At 33.0% G+C, this 23,860-nt stretch overlaps 2 protein-coding genes across 2 annotated transcripts in view; both read left to right on the top strand.

Annotated features, from left to right (window-relative positions):
- The first annotated feature begins 203 nt into the window (after positions 1-203).
- On the top strand, positions 204-15,583 carry LOC100185505. Its single transcript, XM_002124630.5, has 19 exons — positions 204-529; positions 1,192-1,328; positions 2,994-3,097; positions 3,742-3,906; positions 5,121-5,222; positions 6,025-6,252; positions 6,790-6,878; positions 7,275-7,414; positions 7,822-8,012; positions 8,826-8,904; positions 9,426-9,512; positions 9,886-9,952; positions 10,383-10,464; positions 11,039-11,111; positions 11,352-11,438; positions 12,339-12,498; positions 12,988-13,142; positions 13,874-13,961; positions 14,349-15,583. Exons 1-11 carry the CDS (start codon positions 420-422, stop codon positions 9,473-9,475), a joined length of 1,395 nt encoding a protein of 464 aa, XP_002124666.2. The 5' UTR covers positions 204-419; the 3' UTR covers positions 9,476-9,512; positions 9,886-9,952; positions 10,383-10,464; positions 11,039-11,111; positions 11,352-11,438; positions 12,339-12,498; positions 12,988-13,142; positions 13,874-13,961; positions 14,349-15,583.
- Positions 15,584-16,398: 815 nt separating this feature from the next.
- LOC100180401 (histone-lysine N-methyltransferase EHMT1) overlaps positions 16,399-23,860 on the top strand; it is a gene marked incomplete in the record, with an annotated part of 22,971 nt that continues 15,509 nt past the window's right edge. Inside the window, 10 exon segments of the mRNA XM_026835828.1 lie at positions 16,399-16,537; positions 17,456-17,641; positions 18,029-18,198; positions 18,747-18,824; positions 19,225-19,300; positions 20,443-20,497; positions 21,026-21,059; positions 21,474-21,508; positions 22,279-22,377; positions 23,078-23,189.

The raw sequence follows: 23,860 nt of genomic DNA, 5'->3' as shown, positions 1-23,860 counted from the left end.
AAAGCATATGTACACAAGAACATGGCCATCGTGTTTATTCTTTATTGAGTACAGAGATTCTACCGAGATGAGCAGTTGGGCGCTGTAGGCGTGTCAGCTAAAATAGGGAGTTAGCATTCAGCAACTGGATTGTGAAACACTGGGACTCGAGTTTCAGCAAGTGTGACGTCATAGTTGCTTCAATAAGATCTTCGCGGTAACTAACTGATATTTAGGCAAGAAACTTCGAAAAAGTAGATTTTCTTTCCAAACTTTTGTTCACAATGAACCAAGATTGAAGGTCATTAACTATTCAAGCATTTATGTGCAGAATACCTTTGGCATCGGCCTTGATATAGAACACTGTGAAAGTTCCTGTACTTCTGGTTTAGCTAAGAAAATGGAATCGCAAAAAGTGATTGAAATTTTGTGATTTTAAAATGGATAACAAGATTGTTGCGATGGACAAATCAGGGAAATCAAGTTCAAATGGAAAGAAGATGAATTTGTTGGACCAAGTAAAACACCAGTTGGAATATTACTTTTCAAGGTTCGTCTTTCAAGTTTTCAAGCCCAAAACATCTTTTTAATGTAGTTTATACTAAATAAATATGAAAAATGGGTATACATGTCACATTTTGTGAGTTTTAAAATGACGTTTACACATGTATGTAATGGATTGGACCAATAGTTACAATTATATTATGCTTATTTATGGTAAAAACCTCTAATTAACACAAGATTTTAGACTAGGCTGCGAAATGTCGTCATAACACCTCCGCTATGTAATTTGGACCAGCCGCACCCCTAAATCGGCGCCTATGGTAGTCAGAACAAAAAGCTATTTAGAACATTTAAAAAATTTGCTGGAAATATTAGTAAAAATTATTAAAAAGTTAAAAAACTTCTCATGATGCTGCACCAGTCTGCAGAGTATGGCAATTCCTGGCGAGATCTGGCGCATGCAAGATGGTTATTTTTCGCGCACGTGCTATTATTAAAAATCGGCATGCAAACCACGAACATTTCCAAGCCACAATAGGAAATCCTACTTAATTTAATACGTATTTTGTTCATTGTTTAATTAATTGGCGTGCGTGGGACAAATTATGGCGTGCATAACCAAAAGTTTCTAAAAAAATCGCTCGTGCACTCTGCAGACTGGATGTTGCATAAATTAATTTATTGTGTGAATTTTTTCTTTAATTGCAGAGAAAATTTAACTCAAGATCCCTACCTTGTTTCACAAATGGACAGCCAACAGTTTGTATCAATTTTAACAATTGCTAACTTCAATGCTGTGAAAAAACTTACTTTGGATATCAACTTGGTTATTGAGGCTTTAAAAGGTTTGTACTTTTTCTATTTCGAAATTGTATTTTAAACATCACAAACAACTGTGTTAACAACTGTTGTTTTGTCGCTATATCCCGTCTTTTCGTTTTAATTGTTTCCAAATCTTCATAATCGAAGAAGCAAATAAATTATTATCATATGAACACATCTCGCTAAGTTTACACACTTGATAATGGCAGATGATCATAACTCGATTTGGTATTGGTAGTGTAGTCTAGCCTACCTAACTTAAACTGGCAGAAACACCAGCTTGCTAAATAAAACTCAAGTCCGCTTCTAGACCATACATTGTGTTATTCATAGGCGCCAAACTTTTTAGAATACTTTTTAGAATATATGTGTTCTTGGGCAAGACACTTAACGGCAATTGCTCCAACCCAGTGGTCACTAATGGGTTGTCTAAACTACCAGCCAAAAAAAAATAAATAAATAAATAAAAATAATCACCCACAAAGTAGGGATGCACATTACAGAATAATTAGGTATTCTAGGATATCCTAGAATACTTTAATTCGAATCTAGAATTCCGAATCTAGAATTTCGAATCTTTTTATATTTATAGAAAAAAAAAATTTTACCCACAAAAGTCAGTTTATTGACCCTTTCATAACAGCCTTGTTGGATCTTGAGTTGTAAAATGATCAAAAATTGTACTATTGGGTAGTTTTTGCGTCATGAAACGTATAGCAGGCTATGAAAAGACGTTACGAAACGTTTACTCTCGAAAGTCCCACAAACACAAAAATATTTTTTTTCAAAATTAATAATTTTCAAAAATTGTTAATATAGTATATGAGATGACGTGTAATGACGTCATTAAATAGAATACCGAATCCCGTAAATAGATTCGAATACAAAAGGATTCGACACAAAGTAACATACATGGTAACTCGTAAGCTGCCACGAGGTGTTAAACCCATGTGATAACGACTGTCCTTTTCCGGCCACTTACATTCATTCATGTTTACTGATTAATGCATTGCAAAGAAATAGGCCTGCCTACCCTAGGTTTGGTGCCTATGGTGTGGTTGCTTGATCAATTATGTTATTCTCTGTTGTGTTCAATCACCACACAATATGGACACAGATTAAATTAAAACAGAAGTTGAATAAATTAGTAGAATGGGGGAAGATGGGGCACCTTTAGCAAATAATATCTAAATATCCTGATATTGTTTTAAACAGTAAACAACGGTGTATGGAAGTGGTGAGGATACGGTTTTATAATCCTTTGAATGTTCTTTGTTTACTACTAAATGGGACGAGAAAATAGAGTTAAAGGTGTCCCATCTTCCCCCATCCTACTGTACCCATGATTTAGTACTTTATGTGCAACTGTCAGCTTTAACGGCGGAAAAATCATCATTGAAATATTTAATGGCTTTAGTATTAGGATTTGATAATTCAGTTACACTACACTACAGCCTAGGTTAATGTTTATTGATTGATTGTCTGTGTGAAATTGTGTCATTTTACGAAGAATTAAGTTTTAAAAGAAAACTGTTTTAAGTCATTTTGCAGCTAAAGTATAATAGATCAAAAAATTGTGAGAAATTGGCTTTATTTTTGATCGTAATAGTTATGATAAATGTATTGTATGCTTTTGTGGAGAATAAGATGCAAGTAAGTCAGCCGATAATGGTTAATGTATTCTACAGCTTCGGAATATGTACAAGTGGATGAGAAGTGTGAAAAAGTTCGACCCAACCAAAGACGCTGTATGGTTATTTTGAGAGAAATTGCACAGAATACCCCACAAGAGGTTAAATTAAAAATAAATAACAATTTTGCTTGTGTTTTGCTATATATTACATTACATCGCAAGCTGCTCAGCCTTTTTCTGGCACATCCCAACCATTAAACATAAATTAGTCCAAAGCTTTAGTGACCCATTTTCCAAAGCCCATCTCTCACCTCAAACAACTCATTTAATATTGGTGTAAACTTATTTCCCTTACACAATAAAACATGACACATCAGTAAAATCATGTTAAACTGGCATTAATCTGTTCCCCTCACTTTATTTTAGTCTAAGTGTGCCACTAGTAAAAGCATTTCACAGTATTAGTCATTGATTATGCAGTGGCAAAGTGGTTAGCCTGCCTCTAACCCAGAGGTAATGTGTTCACGGCTCGACGCTGCTACCATTGTGGGCGTAAGTGTCCTTGGGCAAGACACTTAAGGGCAGTTGTTCCAACCCAGTGGTCACTAAAGGGTTGTCCAAATTATCAGCCATACATAAAAAAAGAAAATATTAAAAAACAAAATAAATACCAACAAAGTTACATACATGGTAACTCCTAAGCTGGCACAAGGTGTATGAAATAAAACACCTGTGTTATAACGACTGTCGTTTCGGCCACGCGAGGACAAAACATTTATTCATTAGACTGTTTTACTCAACAGAGTGTTGAATCACTATTTGCAAGTTCAGATTGCCCCGATTTTCTGAGTTGTGAATTTGCTGGTGGCACGAGTTGGTATGTCACGTTTGAAACTGAGGTAAAAGCTCAGAAAGCCTACCGCCATTTGAGAGAAAATGTTGTTCAGTTTTGTGGAAAACCAATAATGGTTAGTGCGCATTATTCTAGCATATTATGCATTAGATCCTATTACTGCTTTATAATTCAAATTCACAATCTTAAAGCTGATGCCATTAGTTTTTTTTTAAAGCAGAAGTCCGGTTTAATAATGTTAAAGATTATATATAAGTGTTTTTTTACTATCTAGTTTTTAACCATGAGGTATTTATGAGGTGCAGGCCTGGTAAAGAAACTTACTAAAAAGTTCTCCGGCAACCGTTTTTAATTTTATTTTATTTTTTTTAAACAAAACAACATATACTATTTATTGGATAGACTGTGGCACCTCAAAAACCGATTGCTTCTATACTGTACTCTGTACAGTGATGACACAATCACTGTCTATCTCACTTACACGATTTCTTTTCTCTCTCTTTCTCTCTATGTCTGCACGAGAAAGAGAACGTAAGAGAGAGAAAAACAGTCAAAAATGTGAGGCGAAATAAGAAAGAGAAATGTTGCACCTTTTAGGAAATCTATAAGCATTTGATTTGTTACCTAATTTTTCCTATAAGCCTGACCGCTGAATTTGTAACTTCTTAATAAAAATATGTGTAGCACTTGTTGGTTTAATATCTAGGAGTCTCTTTTATTAAAAATCAGTAGTTACTAATTTCTATTATGACTCTTATGACTACTATAAAACGTTGTTTATTTGTATTTGTCATTTTTTACAAAAAAAACTGCAAACATGATTGAATCTCAAAATGTACATAGCGTTTTTACTAAATAATAAAATGTGATCAATTAAATTTTTCTATATAAACTGTAATAATTTTTCATTCAAGAATACTTCTACATGTCAGTATTCGGGTCCCTTTAATTAGTGCATGTCCACTATGTCCGCTATGTCCGCTATGTCCACTATGTCCACAATATTCACTATGTCTACTATGTACGCTATGTCCACAAAATTCACTATGTCCGCTATGTCCACTATGTCCGCTATGTCCACAATATTCACTATGTCCGCTATGTCCACAAAATTCACTATGTCCGCTATGTCCACAAAATTCACTATGTCCGCTATGTCCACTATGTCCACAATATTCACTACATGGTGGACATAGGGGACATAACGAACATGCAATAAATAAAGGGACTGTCAGTATTCTACTGTGTAGTGTGGATGTCTTGGACTTGTTAATCCTCTTTTAGAAGTTTAATAACTGGTTCTGCACCATCTAAATTTGTGTTTTGTAGGCTAGAATCAAATCCAAAAGCCACCACCTCAATCCTTCAACTGCATTTGACCCAGAACAAATTTCTGTACAACCGCGTCCACATGTGCAAAAATTTGAACAGGTGCTTATTATTGTACTTTTTTTACCGTTTGTTGAATGGATAAATGAATGTAACTAACTTTATTCTCGTGTGGTTGGAAAAGGATAGCCGTTATAGTACGACGCACGAGTGTTCTGTTTCATACACCTTGTGCCTGCTTTCAAATTGCCAAGTATGTTACTTTGTTGGCAATTCCCTTTTTTATTTCTTATGTGTGGCTGATAATTTAGACAACCCAATAGTGACCACTGGGTTGGAGCAATTGCCGCTATGTGTTTTGCTCAAGGACACATATATGCCCACAATGATAGCAGCCTCGAGTCTTGAACTCAATACCTCTGGGTTATAGGCAGGCGCGCTAAACACTTTGCAACAGCGCCGTATTATATATTATAGTTGTTTAGATACACCTTTACTATATATTTATATACTTATGTAAAACATGGATGTTTTATTCTGATAATGAGAATGACGTTTGAACTGAAAAAATCAATAAGATATCTGTAACAAACTAATTGCCAGAAGTAGTACATTAGTATAATAGTTTTATCATACACAAAGTTGAAAAGTATGGTAACTCGTGAGCACACAAAAATATAAAAAAATGGTGCCAATATTATGCGTCTGACGATGCGGTGTCGCGGCACTGGCCGCAAGAAGGACTTAAATGGGCTTTCCGGGTGCTGGGGTAATGGGCCAAATCTGCCTAAATCCCAGGTCCTTGACAAGGACCTCACCCATAAAGAATAATAAAAAAAAATAATAGTATTTATATATATTGTATTCGCTTAAACAGCAAAAATTACCTGTATATTTGCTATAGATGAATGCAGAAGAGAGCAATAATTCCAAGTGTAATGGTCATGTTTTTGCACCAACTTCACCTCCGCCTGTTTCACCAAAGTCATCAGCATGCGAAGTTATGAAACAAACCACCAAAACTTCCACTGAGTCTGCAACTGTAACCACAACATACACTGGGAATTTTTTGTTACCAACTGTACAGTGGGCAACACAAAGTATATATGCTGCTCCCGGTGGCGATAATGTGGTAAATATGACAAAATATTGTTATTGGTGTATGATATATGACATTAGAACTAAAGTTACTACTATAACTTACTTTATCCTCGCATGGCCAGAAAACGATGGCCGCTATAACACAGGTGTTCTGTTTCATACACCTCGGCCAGCTTGCGAGTTACCAAGTATATTATTTTGTGGTTGATTTTTTTTAAGGGATTTTATCTTTTTTTATGTGTGGCTAATAAATTGGGCTACCTATTAGTAACCACTAGGTTGAATCAATTGTTGTTAAGTGTCTTGCCTAAGGACACATAAGCCCACAATGTTAGCAGCGACGAGCCTTCGCATTGCTTAAATTAGAACCAATAATTTGGAAAATGTGGTCGAATTTTATGTTTAAAAATACGATATAATTATATGACAGTGCGTAAGTTACTCGTTTTGCTTAAATTAGAACAAACATTGTGTAAGTTGGAAAATATGCTCATATTTTTAAAATATGATATAGATATTTAAAAAATTTGATATAGATATTTTAAAAATTTATCTTGGTATATTATAGTGTATTCCGTTCCCACGTCAAAGCTATCATCCTCATTTACAAAGACATCAAGTTCATGGTGGGAATAAATACCCTGTTGATAATACAAGGTAATTATAATTATAATAAAAACTTTATTTGGTTCTTCGATTACGGTAGCGAAGATTTAGAAATATTTTAAACAAAAAGACAGGATATAAAAACGAAACAACTGTTGTTAAAACATGTTAAAACAGTTAAAAACATATTTACATTTAATTGGAAGAAAATAAGCATGGTCGCTACACCTAGCGGACAAATAAATTACTATGTTTACAGAAGTAAACTTCTAATAGAAAAAAAAGTGTGCGTAAAAAATTTTATTCCTTGATTTAAGACAAACAATATGCTTTAAAACTTAAATATAAATTCCCTTCCTTTTAAGTTAAAAAACATGCACAGTTTTGTGGGTATCATCCACATGTTATTTTGCTTTCATCTTGATTTTAATTAAGTTCATATTACAGAAACATGTTCGGAAACCAAGAGCCTGTTTTACATTATAAAGGACAAAACAGTTCCATGATGAATTTTAATTCAAACCTTATTGTAACAAACAACCGGCACTCTGCAAATCATTCGAGTAAATTTCAACCCATGATACCAGGTCAGATGTGGAACTTTTTTTTTTCTTGTTGCATACAAATTAAAATTTAATAAAAAATTAGGGGTCAGATGCGAAACAATTTTTTTCGTTTTTCAAAAAAAATATTATATATATAATTTAATTAAGATTTTTTTTCTTTACCGGGTCAGAAGTAAAACCTTTCTTCGTGTTGCATAAAAATTTATATATATTTAACATTTGGTAGTAAACAAAAAACATTATAAGAATTATAAAACCGTATCCTCACGACTCCCATAGAACGTTGTTAATTGTTTAAAACACGATCAGGACATTTGGATATTATGTGCTAAAGGTGTCCCATCTTCCCCACCCCACTATATATATCACAAATTACAGCATCAGTTGGTATTACTCAATTCCTATTTAAAGTTTCTAATTTATTTTAGGTCCATGCCAAGCAGAATATTTGCCTGCCGTTAACACAGCACCATTTGTGACTCCAAATGCAAATGAGTCTCTAATACTGGTCTCGCCACAAGTGTTTCATTCCCATCAGTACAAGCAACATAACACTGTCCCACCAAGACACCAGCGGGGTTATAATGGCGTGCATCATCACCATCAAAATATATCACAGGTATTGTGGACAGTAGAGCAGCCAGAAAAAAAATAAGGGGGGGGGGGGTTATTCCAAAAAATTTTTATTTTATTTTTATTTTTTTCCTATTTTTTCATTTTTTGGTTTAAAAGGGGGTTGGGTCGTGACCCCCTTGGCTGCGCCACTGATTGTGGATATGGTTTAGACTTATTTATCCGTGAAATTGTTTCTGGCATGCCATTTTAAAATAAAGAAATATCTGAATATGGTAATAAGTAATATTCTGTTACTTCTGCTATCAGGCATGATGTGAACAATCTTTTTAGCAGCTTATCTGGTATAAAAGTCGTAGTGTATATATATATGACATCTGGCAAAGCTTAAAGAAGCCTTTTACCTTTTTTATAACAGATAACCCCTAAAAAAACTTTTTTTGTGCTTTTTAGTGGCTTATCTAGTATAAAAGTCAGAGTTTATTTACAAAATCTGGCAAGACTTGAAGAAGTTTTCTATGTTTTTTTATAACAGAGCCGCTAAAAGAAACTTTTTTGACTTTTTTAGCTCATCTGGTATGAAAGTGGTATATATATATATATATAGGACATTTGGCCCTACTTACAAAAGTATTTTACGTTTTATATACCAGACAAGCCGCTCAAAATTTATTCACGTTAAACATAATTTTGCAGGCAAAAAATGTTACTAAATCTATTTGAAACAGGCCTAAATATGGACTTTTTTACTAAAAACTTCAACCTAAAAGCTAGAATTTTTTAAATATTTCTTTTAAAGGTATTGTAATGTTTTGGGATTTTTACAAGATTTATTACTCATATACTTTATTACATTCAGCCTGGAAGATACGTGCCCAATAGAAATGGTGCTTACCTTGTCAATCAACAAGAAATAAGTCCCAGATTTTTGCAAAAAGGTAGTCTTTGGATAAATATTCTACATAGCTCTATTTTATTACAAATAGTATTTAATTTTTTTTTTGTTTTTTTTTTATATTTTTTTTATATGTATTTCACATTTTTTGTGTGTTTTTTTTGGGATTAGCATTGAAGCTTTACTATTACTATTCAATGCCACATGGTATACTGCCCAACGATGCTACAATAACTGTCAGTGTAGTTTACAGTTACTAGAATTACCAGTATTTTTTCTATTTTAAACCAATACACGATAACTTGACTGATTTTTTTTAACCTTAAATTTTTTTTGCTGGCCCCCACTCAGCAATATACCCATTATAATGATACATAATTGAAACAAATTTAATAATTATTTTACAAAAAAAAACTGCAAAATATGTTTGAATCGATTCTGAAATTGCTGTGTTTCTGTTTTTTGAGTCGAAAGTTATCCAGCATTGCTCCAACCTAGATGTCACTATTTTTTTTGAATTTTTGTTGAATGGGAATTCTAAAATTGTGTTTTTTACCTTTTCAGGCCAGCGAAACATGGACACCAAACACAAGTATGTCAAATTCAAAGTTTAACAATAGATCAACAAATCTACAAGATCCTGAGCAATATGTAAATATTTCTTCATTTTTTTGACAGTTAACTTAAAAAACCAGACATCAAAATTCACAATCCCAAAAAACCATTGTTATTGTGTTCATTTAGCTGTTTTTTTTTTAAATGCTAAATTTTAACCTTACGTTGATAATTAGATAAACATATGTGTAATTTTTTTATTTTTAAATTATTATATTATTTTGTTACTGTTTTGAATTATTATATTATTTTGTTAATTAAAATTGAAATTATTTTGTTATTTTTAAATTAATATATTATTTTGTTACTTAAAATTAAAACTATTTTGTTACTTTTATTGTTTTGTTACTTTTTTTTAATTGTAATATTTATTTTGTTACTTAAATTGAAATTAGTTTTTTAATTTCAGAAAAAATGTTTTAAACCCGTATATAATGGTGATGCAACAAATTCTTCAGAAACTTACCAAAGTTCAGGTAATTATGTTTCTTATGTTGTAGCTTCTTTCTATAAATACACAGTGTAGTTTTTATACTTAATGTCCATTCTTGCATTTCAATCTTTTTAATTACATCACTATTTTTTTAGGTTTCAATTATATCATAGGTTTTTAGTTATAGTGCTTCGGGGTAAGACGGGACACCTTTAGCGCACAATATCCAAATATCCTGATTGTGTTTTAAACAATTAACTACGGTTTATGGAAGTCGTAAGGATATAGTTTTATAATTCTTTGATATTCTTTGTTTACTCCAAATGGAACAAGAAAATAGAACGAAAAGGTGTCCCATCTTCCCCTACCCTACTATTCATCACAAAAGTTTTTTTAATTACATACAGTTTAGAGTTTTTTATCACAAAGTCTAAAATATACATATACATTTTTACTTACATATAAAATACTAGTATCTACTGTGAATGCTGCTAACACTAGTATCAGAACCAAGCCAAGCTCCAGCCATTCCTATTCAGCCAAGCAAGACAATAGGTTGGTTTTACTGCAATAATTATTTAAAGTTTGCCATAGATATGATATTTACTTTTCTCTTAAAGTTCCCGCGTCATTTTATTGAAAGTCTTTATTAAAAGTGTATTTATTTCTGAATTTTTTTAATAACGCCAAGTTTTTTAAAATCGGTTGTGTAATTTTGGAGATATTCGTGTTTAATCTTTACAATAGGAACAGAGCACAAAATTGAATGAGAAAACCATTTTGTTTGGGGCTCATTTTTAAAGCTCTGTACGCCAAACTGATATATTACCAGAAAAAAACGCTTAAAATCCAAAATACCACGATTTTACTTTTACTGTATTCATGGAAAACATTTCTGCGTTAAATTTTTGATGTTAACTTATATCGTAACAGGGGCCCTTTGAGCTGCTACCTATGTACTAAATATAAATGATTCTTATTTTTTATTATGTTTTTATTTAAAAGGTTTATTCTTTTATATTTTTTTGATGACTTATATCAAAGCAAGGGCTGTTACCTAAGTACTAAATATAAATAATTATTTCTTTTTTATTTAAATAACTTTATTTTTGCAATTTTTTGAATAAAGCCAACATACAAATGAAGAGCCAACTCAAAATTCAAGACACGGAAGTAACCGGGACTTCAAAAAAGTTACAAATGTGAGTATATGGTTACTACAAGCTCAATGATTAAAAAAATAAAAAATGCAAATCTTAAGATGTACAGTCGTAGATTTAGAAATATTTTAATTAAAAAAAGCAGAATAGAGCGACAAAACAACAGTTGTTAAAACACGCTTACAGCTAAAAACATATTTTCAATTTAATTATAAGATAAAATAATTGAGTAAATTTCTGTGGTAAATAATATCAAATTCAAGTTTTATATTTTCTTTTTAGGAATCGAACGCGAATCAAATAAACAAATCATTTGATTTGAAACTCGAAGAAATAGGATTTCCACCATTACCAGGGTGTAATGTTACGGTAGGTTGTGATATTTAAGCTTGTACTTTCTGTCTCTCTGGTAATGTTGTTTTAAATCAAATTTATTTTGTATTTTGTGGTTGAGATTTCGGCTTAAACCAGGCGCGTGCAATACATGGGGACCAGGTATAAAATACTGGGTGAACCGCGAGCAGTACTTTGTTTAAAATAGGCTTGCATGGACTAATACCAATTTCTTTTGTTTTTAGTTGTATGAAATTAAAATGGCGGTATCTCCTTAAAAAAAATATATATTGTCCGGCAGCATTAATTTGGGAAAATTCTATATAAATTTATTGTTACCAAATAAACTCAGTAAAAAATATTCAACTGGCATCGCAGGCCGCACAACTTTTCTTTTTGGGCCGTGTTTGGCCCGCAGGTTGCACACTACTGGCTTTAAAACTAAAAAAGGCGACAAAAAAAACTTTGAAAAATATTGCACAAAAGTTTTCCTGGAATAGATCAGTTTGTTTAAGCCAGGTGTGCCCAACCTTTTTTGACCCAAGGCCTACTCTCTTTAACTAACCATCCTAACGCGTTCTACCAGCCAGTGTCAACAACGTAAGACCACACATATGCCGAAATTAAACACATCACATGGCGAATTGCAGCTCATTTTTTGTAAAAAGTGTTGCTGATTAATTTAATGATTTGGCGATTCGACGATTAATTAAAGGCCACAGCTTTGAGCATCTTTATTTTTTCTTACAACCCTCGCGGTCGACCTGAGACGACGAGTCTGCGGACTACCGGTAGACCGCGGTCGACGGGTTGGACACCCCTGGTTTAAGCTTTTATTTGTAGCTTATCCTCATGTATCCTTCTTTATAAACTTTAGATTAAAACTGATGAAATCTTAAAAATGATAAAAAAAATTTACTCAAGTTTTTTTTTCAGGAACATAAACCAACCACAAAACAAGTCAAAAAATATTCTGAAGTTTCGAATCCTCAGAATCAAAGTGTGGAAACAAAAACAAACATTCGTGTTGAACATTGTGAGGGAAATAATAAAAATGTGACAGAAAAAGTGTCACACAAAGCACGTGTACAAGCAGGTACCTAAAATTTATTCATTGCAAATTAGCATTTTTATATAAAAATATTTTTGTGGGAAAAAGATAATATAACACTATTTTCATTGCAAAATAACATTTTTATATAAAATTATTTGAAAAAAATATGTAATTACTAATTACTATTGATAAATTATTAGATATATAACCAGACATACACAGGATTTTTTTAATAACCACACGTAAATGTCATTTAAAGTTAAAATAATGCTTCCTGAAAGGACGTGATATACTATTTAGAGAGAAAATGTGAGTGTTTCGTTATCAATGTTTGGGAGCTGACTCACTCACTATTTAGAGGAAAATGCGATACGTTGCTAAGAATAAGATGAAACATTGATGTAATAAAAAATATTATTTTAATTAAAAAAAATTCTGTGTATATCGTACGCCGGTACGCGGACATTGTGTTTTTCCTGTATACTCAATATTTTATTGCAAAATTGCAAATAAACATTTTTTGTTCTGTAGAACAAAATGGAAGCGGTGATACTGATATGAAGCCATGCGCTGCTAAGTTAAAACAAAATAAGCAGAAGATTGTACCTACTACTGATGTATCTGGACCAACTGTGTCTGCTCCATCCAAAGTAGATGCTTCTCATGAAACTAATTGTGTTTCGAAGGTATGTACGTGTTGTGTTCTTGGGTTTGTATTATTAAAACACGTAATAGGGAATGACAACTAAGTTGAGCTACAGGTATAGATAGGGCACTTAATTGCAACACAAATTACTACATAGCTACACAACTAATAATGAATCACACTGACTACGCCGTAGTGCAAATCAGGCGACTAAAGGGTTGACTACGTGGCTGTACAGAATCCGTTTTGGTCCATTTCTGTCCGTATGCGTATACGAGCGTAAAAATTCGGTCCGTAGGTGTCTTTACACAGAATGCGTAACGTCCGAAATTTGCGAAACGTCTGTTAACACAATGCCATCCGAAATCGTTCCGTTTGCGAACGTAATCTGTCGGTCCTTTTTTAGATGAGATTTACGCACATTACTCAATACGCATTCTGTGTACAGTGACCGTAAGGAATAGCAAACTCATTAGTGATCACCGCATTGTAGAAGTGACTGAATTAATGTAACTTCTTTATCCTTGCGTGTCGGAAAACGACAGTTGTTATAACACGGGTGTTCATACACCTCGTGCCAGCTTACGAGTTACCAAGTATGTAACTTTGGAGGTGATTATTTTTTTTGTTTTTTTATGTACGGCTGATAATTTGGACAACCCATTTTTAGTGACACTAAATTGAAGCAATTCAGTGTCTTGCCAAAGGACACATACGCCCACAATGGTACTGAAAGTTTACCTGATATATATATAAATGACTTTTATTTAGACAAATACAAGTAAAAACTGTGATGAAGAAACAAATGCAGTTGAACCATCATCTAATACAGGAGGTGCAACGAAACAGTCTCACTGTGGTAAATTAAAATCAATATTCACTAATTCTACGATTATCTGTTTCAGTTTTTATTTTTACCCCACAAAACTATATTGTTTTTTACCCCACAAAACATATACTATGTTTTATATATATATAGTAGGGTAGGGGAAAATGGGACACCTTGAGCACGTAATATCCAAATTTTCTGATCATGTTTTAAACAATTAGCAACGGTTTATGGGAGTCGTGAGGATATGGTTTTATAATTCTTTGAATGTTCTTTGTTTACTACAAAATGGGTTTGGAAAATAGAACGAAGGGTGTCCCATTTTCCCCTATTCTACTATAGTCTTTAACTATACTATGTGCAATAAAACTAGTTTATATAATCTAGAATAGTTATAACTTCTAATTTAAACAACAGATGATGAACAAAAACCAACGTATGCTGACATGCTTAGGAAAATAGAACACAAAGAAAATGTTATTTGCGACAAGCAATTAGAAGTTTTAAAATCGAAATCAGCACCGAAAAGCGAAAAATCTTGTGCAGACGAAAACATGCATCGAAACAAGCTTGATAAACCTGTCGAAAAAAAAGGAGAACAAACACAAACGGATAGAAATTCTAAAAACCGGTCAAACCACCATGAAGAGTTTAAAAGAAAATCTTACAAAAAAAGATGCAAGCAAAATAGAGGAGGAAAGGTTTTATCGGAACATTATCACAAAAATTCGCATTTCAACAAGTCTAACCAAACACAAATGTCGCATAGTGATTTAAATAAGGAAGTTTGCCATGCTGGTCATACAGATCAGCACTCTTGTGAACATTAATATAATGATATGCACGTGGTAATGCTAGTCTAAACTTGGTTCTTCATGTTTATCTATCGCTTTTTAAACTGATAAATATACACTGGTTATGTTACTACATAGTACATGCTAAACCAGCCCCTTTTCATTTGAGTTAGGTTAAAATTCCTTTCCAAATGAAAAGTAAAACGCATTTAGTAAACACATGTGTACTGTTGTTACTCATAGAGTTTTGTCAGTTTGTTTAAGTGACAAAAAATGACATTCGTCAAAAAAATGCATGGCTGAATTCTAATTTATTCCTGTGATTATTGCTTATTTAACATAATTTATTGTTGACGCATATATCGTAAATGGGCCAAATATTTGTTATTGTTTTTAGTTTAATCCTAATGCCACAACTAGTGGGTAGACATTCATCCTAATTTATTACTGTAGTAGCAAAAATGAAAACTGTATTATTTTGAAAGCACAATTTTATTTCTGAATGATTTTGGAAGCTAGCAATAAAATGGGGAGCTTTTTACTATAAAAAATGATTTTAATATTTCGTTTTTTGGAATATTTGCCCATTTTCATGTAACTCTTACTGTGTTAACTACTCTTAACCTGCTTGTAAGGTAGGCTTTTTTAATTTGTTTTTGTTCCAATTTTTAACACAGCAACAATTCAAACGTCGAATATCTTGCAACTTTTCAGTTCTTGTTATTTTCCTCAACTATTTGTTTGTTTTCCTGTAGCTAATATTTAATTGGATTACATCGACTAAAAGTTTCACGTTATGCATTAGGTTTGCAGTGGATTACTTCAATAAAAATAAGTGTGTTCTTGCTCCATCTCAAATTTCATGGTGTTGTATTATTATTAATTGGAAATTGTTTTCTACAACCACTCTTAACACTGTTAAAGGAGAACTGAGTAAAGTATTATAATTGGTGTACAGAAAGGCGAAAGAGATTAAAACCATGTTTTGATTTCTTTGGATAGGCCATAATATGCTAAATCTTACGATGCCAAGTTTAACGTTCAAAGCGTTGCGTTTTTGTGTCATTGAATGAATGAATATATGTATGAATATATCTTACTTTATCCTCGCGTGGCCGGAAAACGACAGTCGTAAAAACACGGGTGTTTATACACCTCGTGCCAGCTTACGAGTTACCATGTATGTTACTTTGGTGATTATTTTTTTGGGGGGAAATTTTTCATTTTTTTTATGTAGGCCTATATGGCTGATAATTTGGACAACCCATTAGTGGCCACTGGGTTGAAGCGTTTTTCATTTATATAGAAAACGGCTTGAAAGCGATGGTTGTAATCTGACGTTTAAATACCTAATACCTAAAATTAATCAAAAAAGTAGGCGGCTACACTTGTTATCTTACTAATATACACCTGCGCACGTGTAGGCCTTTGTTGGCCAAATATACTTGTGTGTTTACTTAAATTTCCTACGTCTTTGGTTTTACGTGGCCTTTCATTAAGCCACTGTCTCTCTTGTTTAAGTTACAACCACTATATAGCATGCTTTGCAGGTCGTGTTGTTAATCGGCGGCAAAGATTTGCATAAGCAGCGGTACTTAAATAAAACTGTGCATGTTTCAAGTTAAATAGAAATGGCTAGTAAAGGCAGCAGAGCTCAGCAAGTAGAGGTACCTTTTCGTACCATACGAATCGGGACTTTAAAAGCTTTTCCAATACCATTGGACGAAAACGATGTTAGCCCTCATGCTAAAAACACAGCCCCATTAATTCTCAACGAATCTGGCGTTACGTTCTCATTTACAATTGATGGAGGTATGTTGGTGTTCTGCGTTTATTATTGTTTGATGGTAAAATTAATTCATAATACTATAATATAAACATAAGAAACCAGTAAAGATTCTGGTGCTAGTAAAGTTTCTCCCCTCACCTTATTTGCTAACCACTAACTAACCCCTATAACCACTAAATACCAACCCCCTAACCATCAACACCTAACCCCCTAACCTATGGGTGTGGTTAGCAAATAAGGTGGGGGGGGGAGATTCTTCACTAGCACCGAATTTTCCAGTAGCCCACATTGGAGATTAGGCTGGTGAGCGTTGAGAGTAAAGAATCCACCAGTGCCGGACGTTGGTTATAAGTTACATTTAGCATATAACTTGGGGGGTTTATTCACCAGCATCGTCTACAATTTCACTTGTATATGTATGGCGCCGTAGCACAGTGGTGATGGGTTCAAGGCTCGTCGCTGCTACCATTGTGACCGTATGTGTCCTTGGTCAAGACACTTAGCGGCGGTAATCCTTTAGCTGGTGGCCACCTGAAATTTTGGTTTCAAAATGTACGCTGTCGCAGCATGATTTTGCGCACTTTCAAAGTTAGTTTTCGACACGAACGCCCGAGTTTTTTTTCAAAGAAATTATACAGTGGGTATCAGTGAGACCTAAGGAACATTTTGAAACCAAAATTTCATGTGGCCACCAGCTAAAGGATTACCCTTACCAACAATCGCTCCAAACCAGTGGTCTCTAATTGGTTGTCCAAATTATTAGCCACACATAAAAAAATAAAAAATTACCAAAAAACAATTACCCACAAGTAACATACTTGGTAACTTGTAAGCTAGCACGAGGTGTATGAAACAGAACAGCCATGTTTAATTTTAATTTATTTCTTTGAATATAGCAGCAAAGGATTTTATTACCCAATAATTTCAAATTTATTATGCAGAATATGAACCAGAGAAAAAACTCACAATCAAAATATCTGCAAGAAGACTTGAACGTGTTGAATGTTATGTTTTACGTGGCTGTCCTGTGATATGGCTTACCACTGATGAAAAAATGGCAAGAAAAATTCGTTCTGTTTGTAACATGGTGGATAGGAATGGATTTTTTTATGACCCTTCATCTGCTGGTAAGTTTTACTGATAAGTAAAATAAATATCAAAAAGTGTTTAAAAATTGTTCAAGGCTATTTGCTGCCACCATTGCGGTCGTATGTGTTCTTGGACAAGACATTTAACGGTGATGGCTCCAACCCAGTGGTCACTAATGAGCTGTCTGAATTGTCAGCCATCCATAAATAGTAAAACAAAATCCTGCAAAAATAATCACCCACAAAGTAAAATACTTGGTAACTCGTAAGCTGGCACAAGTGTATGAAACCGTGTTATAACGAGTGTTGTTTCCTGGCCACGCAAAGATAAAGCAAGTAAAAGTTACATTCAGTTATATGTTTAAAAATTCTTTTTTTCGTTTATTAAAAATATATTATTGTTAACCCTGTTTAATTTTCTTTTAGTCAAAGGAGAACGACACATTGCAGCAATCACTCAACAAGATCCACTCCCATATACAATGGGACATAGCATACAAAATATATTCAAACAACTATTTCGCAACCAAAACAAAAAGGTTGATTCTCATTTTCGAATTATTTCGCAAAAACATTGCAACACCAAACTTGTACAGGTAAACAGTGCCTTGAACTGTTAACTCTCTTGTGTGATATTTTCTGCAGTAAATATCGGTATGGCAACACGCAATTGCTGACAAATTATTAAATGACGTCGGTCGCAGACGTTGGGCTTGCAATTATGGTAGAATGTAGCGACCACGCTTATTTTCTTCCAACCAAATGTAAATATGTTTTAACTATAAGTTTTAACAACTGTTGTTTTGATGCTATATCCTGTCCTCTTGTTTAAAATATTTCTTAATCTTCGCTACCGTAATCGAAGAGATATATAAAGTTAATATCATAATCTGGTCTAAAAAACAAATTCCAGGTTCATGCCTCACAGAATGGATATATATAAATTTTGTGAAATATTTATATCTGTATTTTATATATATATTTATATAATATAGCCTATATATAAATTTTGTGAAATAAGTTTTTTGAAATGTTGAACTATACAATTTTTCAATTTTAATGGAAGTTACCATTATTGGTTTTCCATAAACCATTTGTTATTAGTTGATATATATATTTATTCCTTTTATTATTCCACATCCAGTGTAGCACGTCGATGGATGAGGTTAAAAGAAAACAGTTAATTTATGAACAACTTCAAAAACGATCCAAACAAAAGCAGGTTCGAAGTTGGGTTTATTATTTTTATTTTAAAAGCTGCATTTATATTTTGTTTTTTTAATTTTATATTTTTTTCTTTGTATTTTAATTCTTTAATTATTTTTTGCCTGCAAAAAAATTATTACTTACATTACAAATTCACATGTAAATATAGTAGGGTTGGGGAAGATGAGACACTTTTTTATTTTATTTTCTCGTCCCATTTGGTAGTAAACAAAGAACATTCAAAGAATTACAAACCGTATTCTCCTGACTCACATAGACGGTTGTGAATTGTTTAAAACACAATCAGGATACTTGGACATTATGCACTAAAGTTGTCCCATCTTCTCCCACCCTACTATATATATAAATAAGTGATAATCATCATTCATTCTATTTATTGTTGATTGAATTTTTAGATCACTGATGATTCCAATTCATCTGATTCCTGTGATGATGAACCAGATAAAGTCGCCCCAGTTAGTTCTAGCTCAAGTAAGTTTTACACAATCTTACAAATTATTGTCTCGCACTGGATTTACATGTTTATCAATTTGTGCCTATAATACAGATCACCCGGTGTCTCAATAAGCTTTTAATATATATAAAGGTTTTAAACAAAAGCCCCCCACATTAACACTCTAAAAAAACAAATGCCACGTTTTCTGGCATTGCGAATCAATGACGCACAACTAGGGATGCACATTACAGAATTTCGAATCCGTGAGATTCGAATCTAATTAAGGTATTAGGTATTCTGTTTAATGAAGACATTACAGGACATCTCATAACTATATTAACAATTTTTGAAACTTAATAATTTAAAAAAAAAAATTTGTGTTTGTGGGACTTTCGAGAGTAAACGTTTCGCAACGTCTTTTCATAGTCTGCTATACGTTTCGTGACGCAAAAACTACTCAATAGTATAATTTTTGATCATTTTACAGTTCATGATCTAACAAGGCTGCTGTGAAAGAGTCAATAAACTTTTTTCCTATAAATATAAAAAAATTCGAAATTCTAGATTCGGAATTCTAGATTCGAAATAAAGTATTCTAGGATATTCTAGAATACCTAATTATTCTGTAATGTGCATCCCTACGCACAACACAATAAACAATGTTATGTCACACCTGCTGTGACGTAATTGCTTACGGTCAATGACATAAAACAGTTTGTGACTTTCTATAAAAGTCGAAAGCTAGTAAAAATAAGCACCTGTTATTCAGTACATAAGCAGTCTCGTGTTAGGGTAACCAAGTGTTCATGAATGGGTCGTCCAAGTTATTAGCAAAACATTATAAAAAATTAAAAAAATACCTCATAAGATAATCACCTACAAAGTTACTTACTTGGTAACTCGTAATCTGGTACGAGGTGTATGAAACAGAACACCCTTGTTATAACGACTGTCGTTTTCCTGCCATTCTAGGATAAAATAAGAGACATTCATTCATGAGCAAAATCTAGACTAAATACCATGTCCTTGACAAGGGTCTCACACCTAATCCCATATTGCATAAAACTTTTTCGATTTTTAGAAAAGTTCTAATCAGTGTAATTCTTATCTTACTTAGTAAGATAAGCGGTGTGCGATATTATTTGATTGACATCTCAACAAAAGTTACATATTTTAGATAATTCTGCTACTTCGTCTAATCCACCTGTTCCCTCAACTCCACCAAAAGCTGTGTAAGTTTTTTTTAATCTTGTTTTTAATTCAAACCTTTTAATTATTGAAAATAGTTTAATTTTAATCCAAAATAATCGTATTTTTTTTCATATCAGCCGGGCATAAAAAAAACCTAAATAAAAACTAAACAACTATTTTTAAACCTCGGCTGGTGTAAATTGTTTTTTTATTTATTTTATTGTATTGTGTTATAATTTAATCGTTTTATCCATGAAAACTGACTCTGACTGGCCAGAACTTAATTAATTCATTTAGGTTGTCTTGTCTAGTATGTATGGGGAACAAAGTGCATAAGCCACCACATAAGGTGTGCTATGACTAGCCTAGTCTCTCTATCTTTTAGTTACTTCACCTTTTTTGCTCTCGCGTGCATTATTATTGCAATAACATAAGGCTCAGTGCTTGGCCCAATTTTCAAGTACCGAGCTTTAAAAAATAAGACTCTCGGGCGCGGGCTTTTGTTTTCGGGCACGGCATATCCCTAATATGATGATCCTTGTAATGTTTTATTGTTTATTTTTTTATAGAGTTGAAAAAGAAGTTTTGAGTTCTTCAGGAAGGGTGATTATCTAATATATTTTAATATACAGGGTCATACACATTGTGCCTTTTCTTTTTTCAGAACCAGTTGTTTTATAACGGTTCATATCATATGACACATTCATTAAACCCAAAAAGAATATATATATCTAAAATTTTAGTTTAAAACTTTCAATGAAAACTTAAACACCAGTTCAAATAAAAGAAAAATATATATTGAGAACTGACTTAATAACAAATTTCAAATTGTAACAGCTAACAGAATTTCATGAACACCCTGTACAAGATTTTTGTTTGCATATTTTTTCTTCAAGTTTTTTTAAAGTATTATTCTATTTATAATATTTTTTTGCATATTTTTTCTTCAAGTTTTTTTTAAAGTTTTTGTTTGCATATTTTTCTTAAAAAAATTAATGTTTGGGTAATTTTCTTCAGACCGTGATTGAAAGTTCACCAACTACTAGTCCAAGGTAAATAAATATATTTAAGTTTGTGTACGAGTTACATAGATATCAAATTGGAGTTATAGGTGCCTAACTAAAGTCAGTACCCATTAAGTTTTAAGTTTATGCCGGCGAAGACATGAACTTTTCTTGTCACATGACTGACATTATTAGATTAGCTTTTATTTGGGAAATAGACCAGATTGATCATTTCGGTATTGCCACTGTATACTGTTTATTTTACAACATGTATATATTTAAGATAGGTTGTTAAACTGTCTATGCATTTATACTGGGTACTCATGGGTACTCTGATTAATTTTGAAGGTATGTACGCATACTTCGCACATTGGCGTACATAAGTGACAAGTGGGAGGGGGGGTCATGGGGTTCAGACCAACCCCCTTTGAATCTTATTTTTAATTTTTTTTGGGGGGGGGAATTAGAACCCTTCTTAAAAATAGTCAAAAAGTCATATTATTGTAGTTTAAAACCAATGTTACACATCTCCTATTATGTGCATTATTATTTATGTTAGTCAGGCTATTTATCGAGCACGTTATGTTTTATATGCGTCTATTTTCTAAACAAAAACTTGCGGAATCCCCTTTTTTAATTCCTGGATACGCCCCTGACTTTGCATACCCATGTTAGGCGCCTATGAACTGAATTGTACCAAGTTTGATAACTTGTAAGCAGACATAGGGTTTAGAATAAAAAAAAACTTACTTTTCCATAACTTCTGTTGTTGTCCTCACATACAATAATAAATAAATTAGTTGCGTTCATTTTTGCAGTGTTGATCACAAAAAAGTCATCGAGCTCGGAAATCTATTCCCGATCGCCACCGAGTGGTTAGTATTGAAAGCCAACTCCGAGCCCGAGTGGAGGAACAGGTATGCTGTATTTTCACATGGAAAGAATGAATGAATGTAACTTACTTTACCCTCACAGGGTGGAAAAAAAGGACAGTCTTATAACACGGGTTATTTTTACACCTCATGCCCACGAGTTACCATGTATGTTACTTTGTGGGTGAATATTTTTTGGGGGATATTTTTTATTTTTGTATGTATGGTTGATAATTTGGACAACGACCATCGACCACTGGGTTGGAGCAATTCCGAACTATTTAAACACTTTGTGTCTTCGGGCAAGACACTTAACGGCAATTGCTCCAACCCAGTGGTCACTAATGGGTTGTCCAAATTATCAACCATGCGTAAAAAAAACAATCACACATAAAACTACATACTAGGTAACTCGTAAGCTGGCATGATGTGTATGAAACAGAACGCCTGGTTTAACAACTATCCTTGCCCCGCCATGTGATTATAAAGCAAGTTTAGGTTTAACTTAGCTGGCATGCTAAGATTTACAAGCGAAATTTATAGTTTTATTAACGATTTTTTAATTCATGGCCAACAAAAATGAGAGATATTTTTAATTTATTACACTGAATAATGAATATTCATATTTTTCAAAATTTTTATTTTGTAAAATTTAACTGCTTCGGATTACTGAATGAGATTGTCATACATTTGAAACAAAATGTTTAAAATTATGATGATAATTAATATGTTGATTTATTTGTAGCAGCAGGAACGTAATCTACCCATCATTGCTACACAAGCTGTTAATTCAACTGCAACAGTGGAAACTAACAATAGTGGGGAAAGTGAGTCCTCCGATACAGGAAGAATATCAGGTGAAATTTTTAATCTGAGGGGCAAAGGGAAGACAGGGCAAAAAATAATTATAAAAAAAGTATGCTCCTTGCCAGCAGTGCAAGCTTATGTACACTATATATATGTAGTTGGATGAGGATAAACAGATTTTTGCACCCCCGAAAATCAAATTTGTGTACTGGTTCTATGGTGCTTTATTTTTGTTAAAATTTTGTGCCCTTAAATTTTGGTAGGATGGAAAATCTGGCCCCAAACTTACAAAAATGTTCTATATCATAGATCTTTAGGTTCTGTTATTTTAGAACAGAGTTGACAGCACCAGAAACGATCATAAGTAATTTCTGGTTGAATTGTCAGCTATACATAAAAATAGAACAAATTAAAAAGATCACCTAAAAAGTTACATATGTGGTAACTTGGTTGCAGAAAACCTGTTTTATACTGAATGTCTATTCCCGCCATACGAGAATAAAAAGCTACATTCCTTCATTCAATTCTTGTAATGTAACTTACTTCCTTTATCCTCGCGTGGCCGGAAAACGACAGTCGTTATAACACCTTGTGCCAGCTTATGAATTACCATGTATGTTACTTTGTGGGTGATTATTTTTTGGGTGATTTTTTTTTATGTATGGCTGATAATTTGGACAACCCATTAGTGACCCTGGGTTGGAGCAATTGCCGTTAGTGT

The sequence above is a fragment of the Ciona intestinalis genome, chromosome 9, assembly GCF_000224145.3.
Source record: "Ciona intestinalis chromosome 9, KH, whole genome shotgun sequence".
In the NCBI taxonomy this organism is placed as follows: domain Eukaryota; kingdom Metazoa; phylum Chordata; class Ascidiacea; order Phlebobranchia; family Cionidae; genus Ciona; species Ciona intestinalis.
The sequence above is the reverse complement of the archived record's forward strand: the minus strand, read 5'-3'. Positions and strand labels throughout refer to the sequence as shown.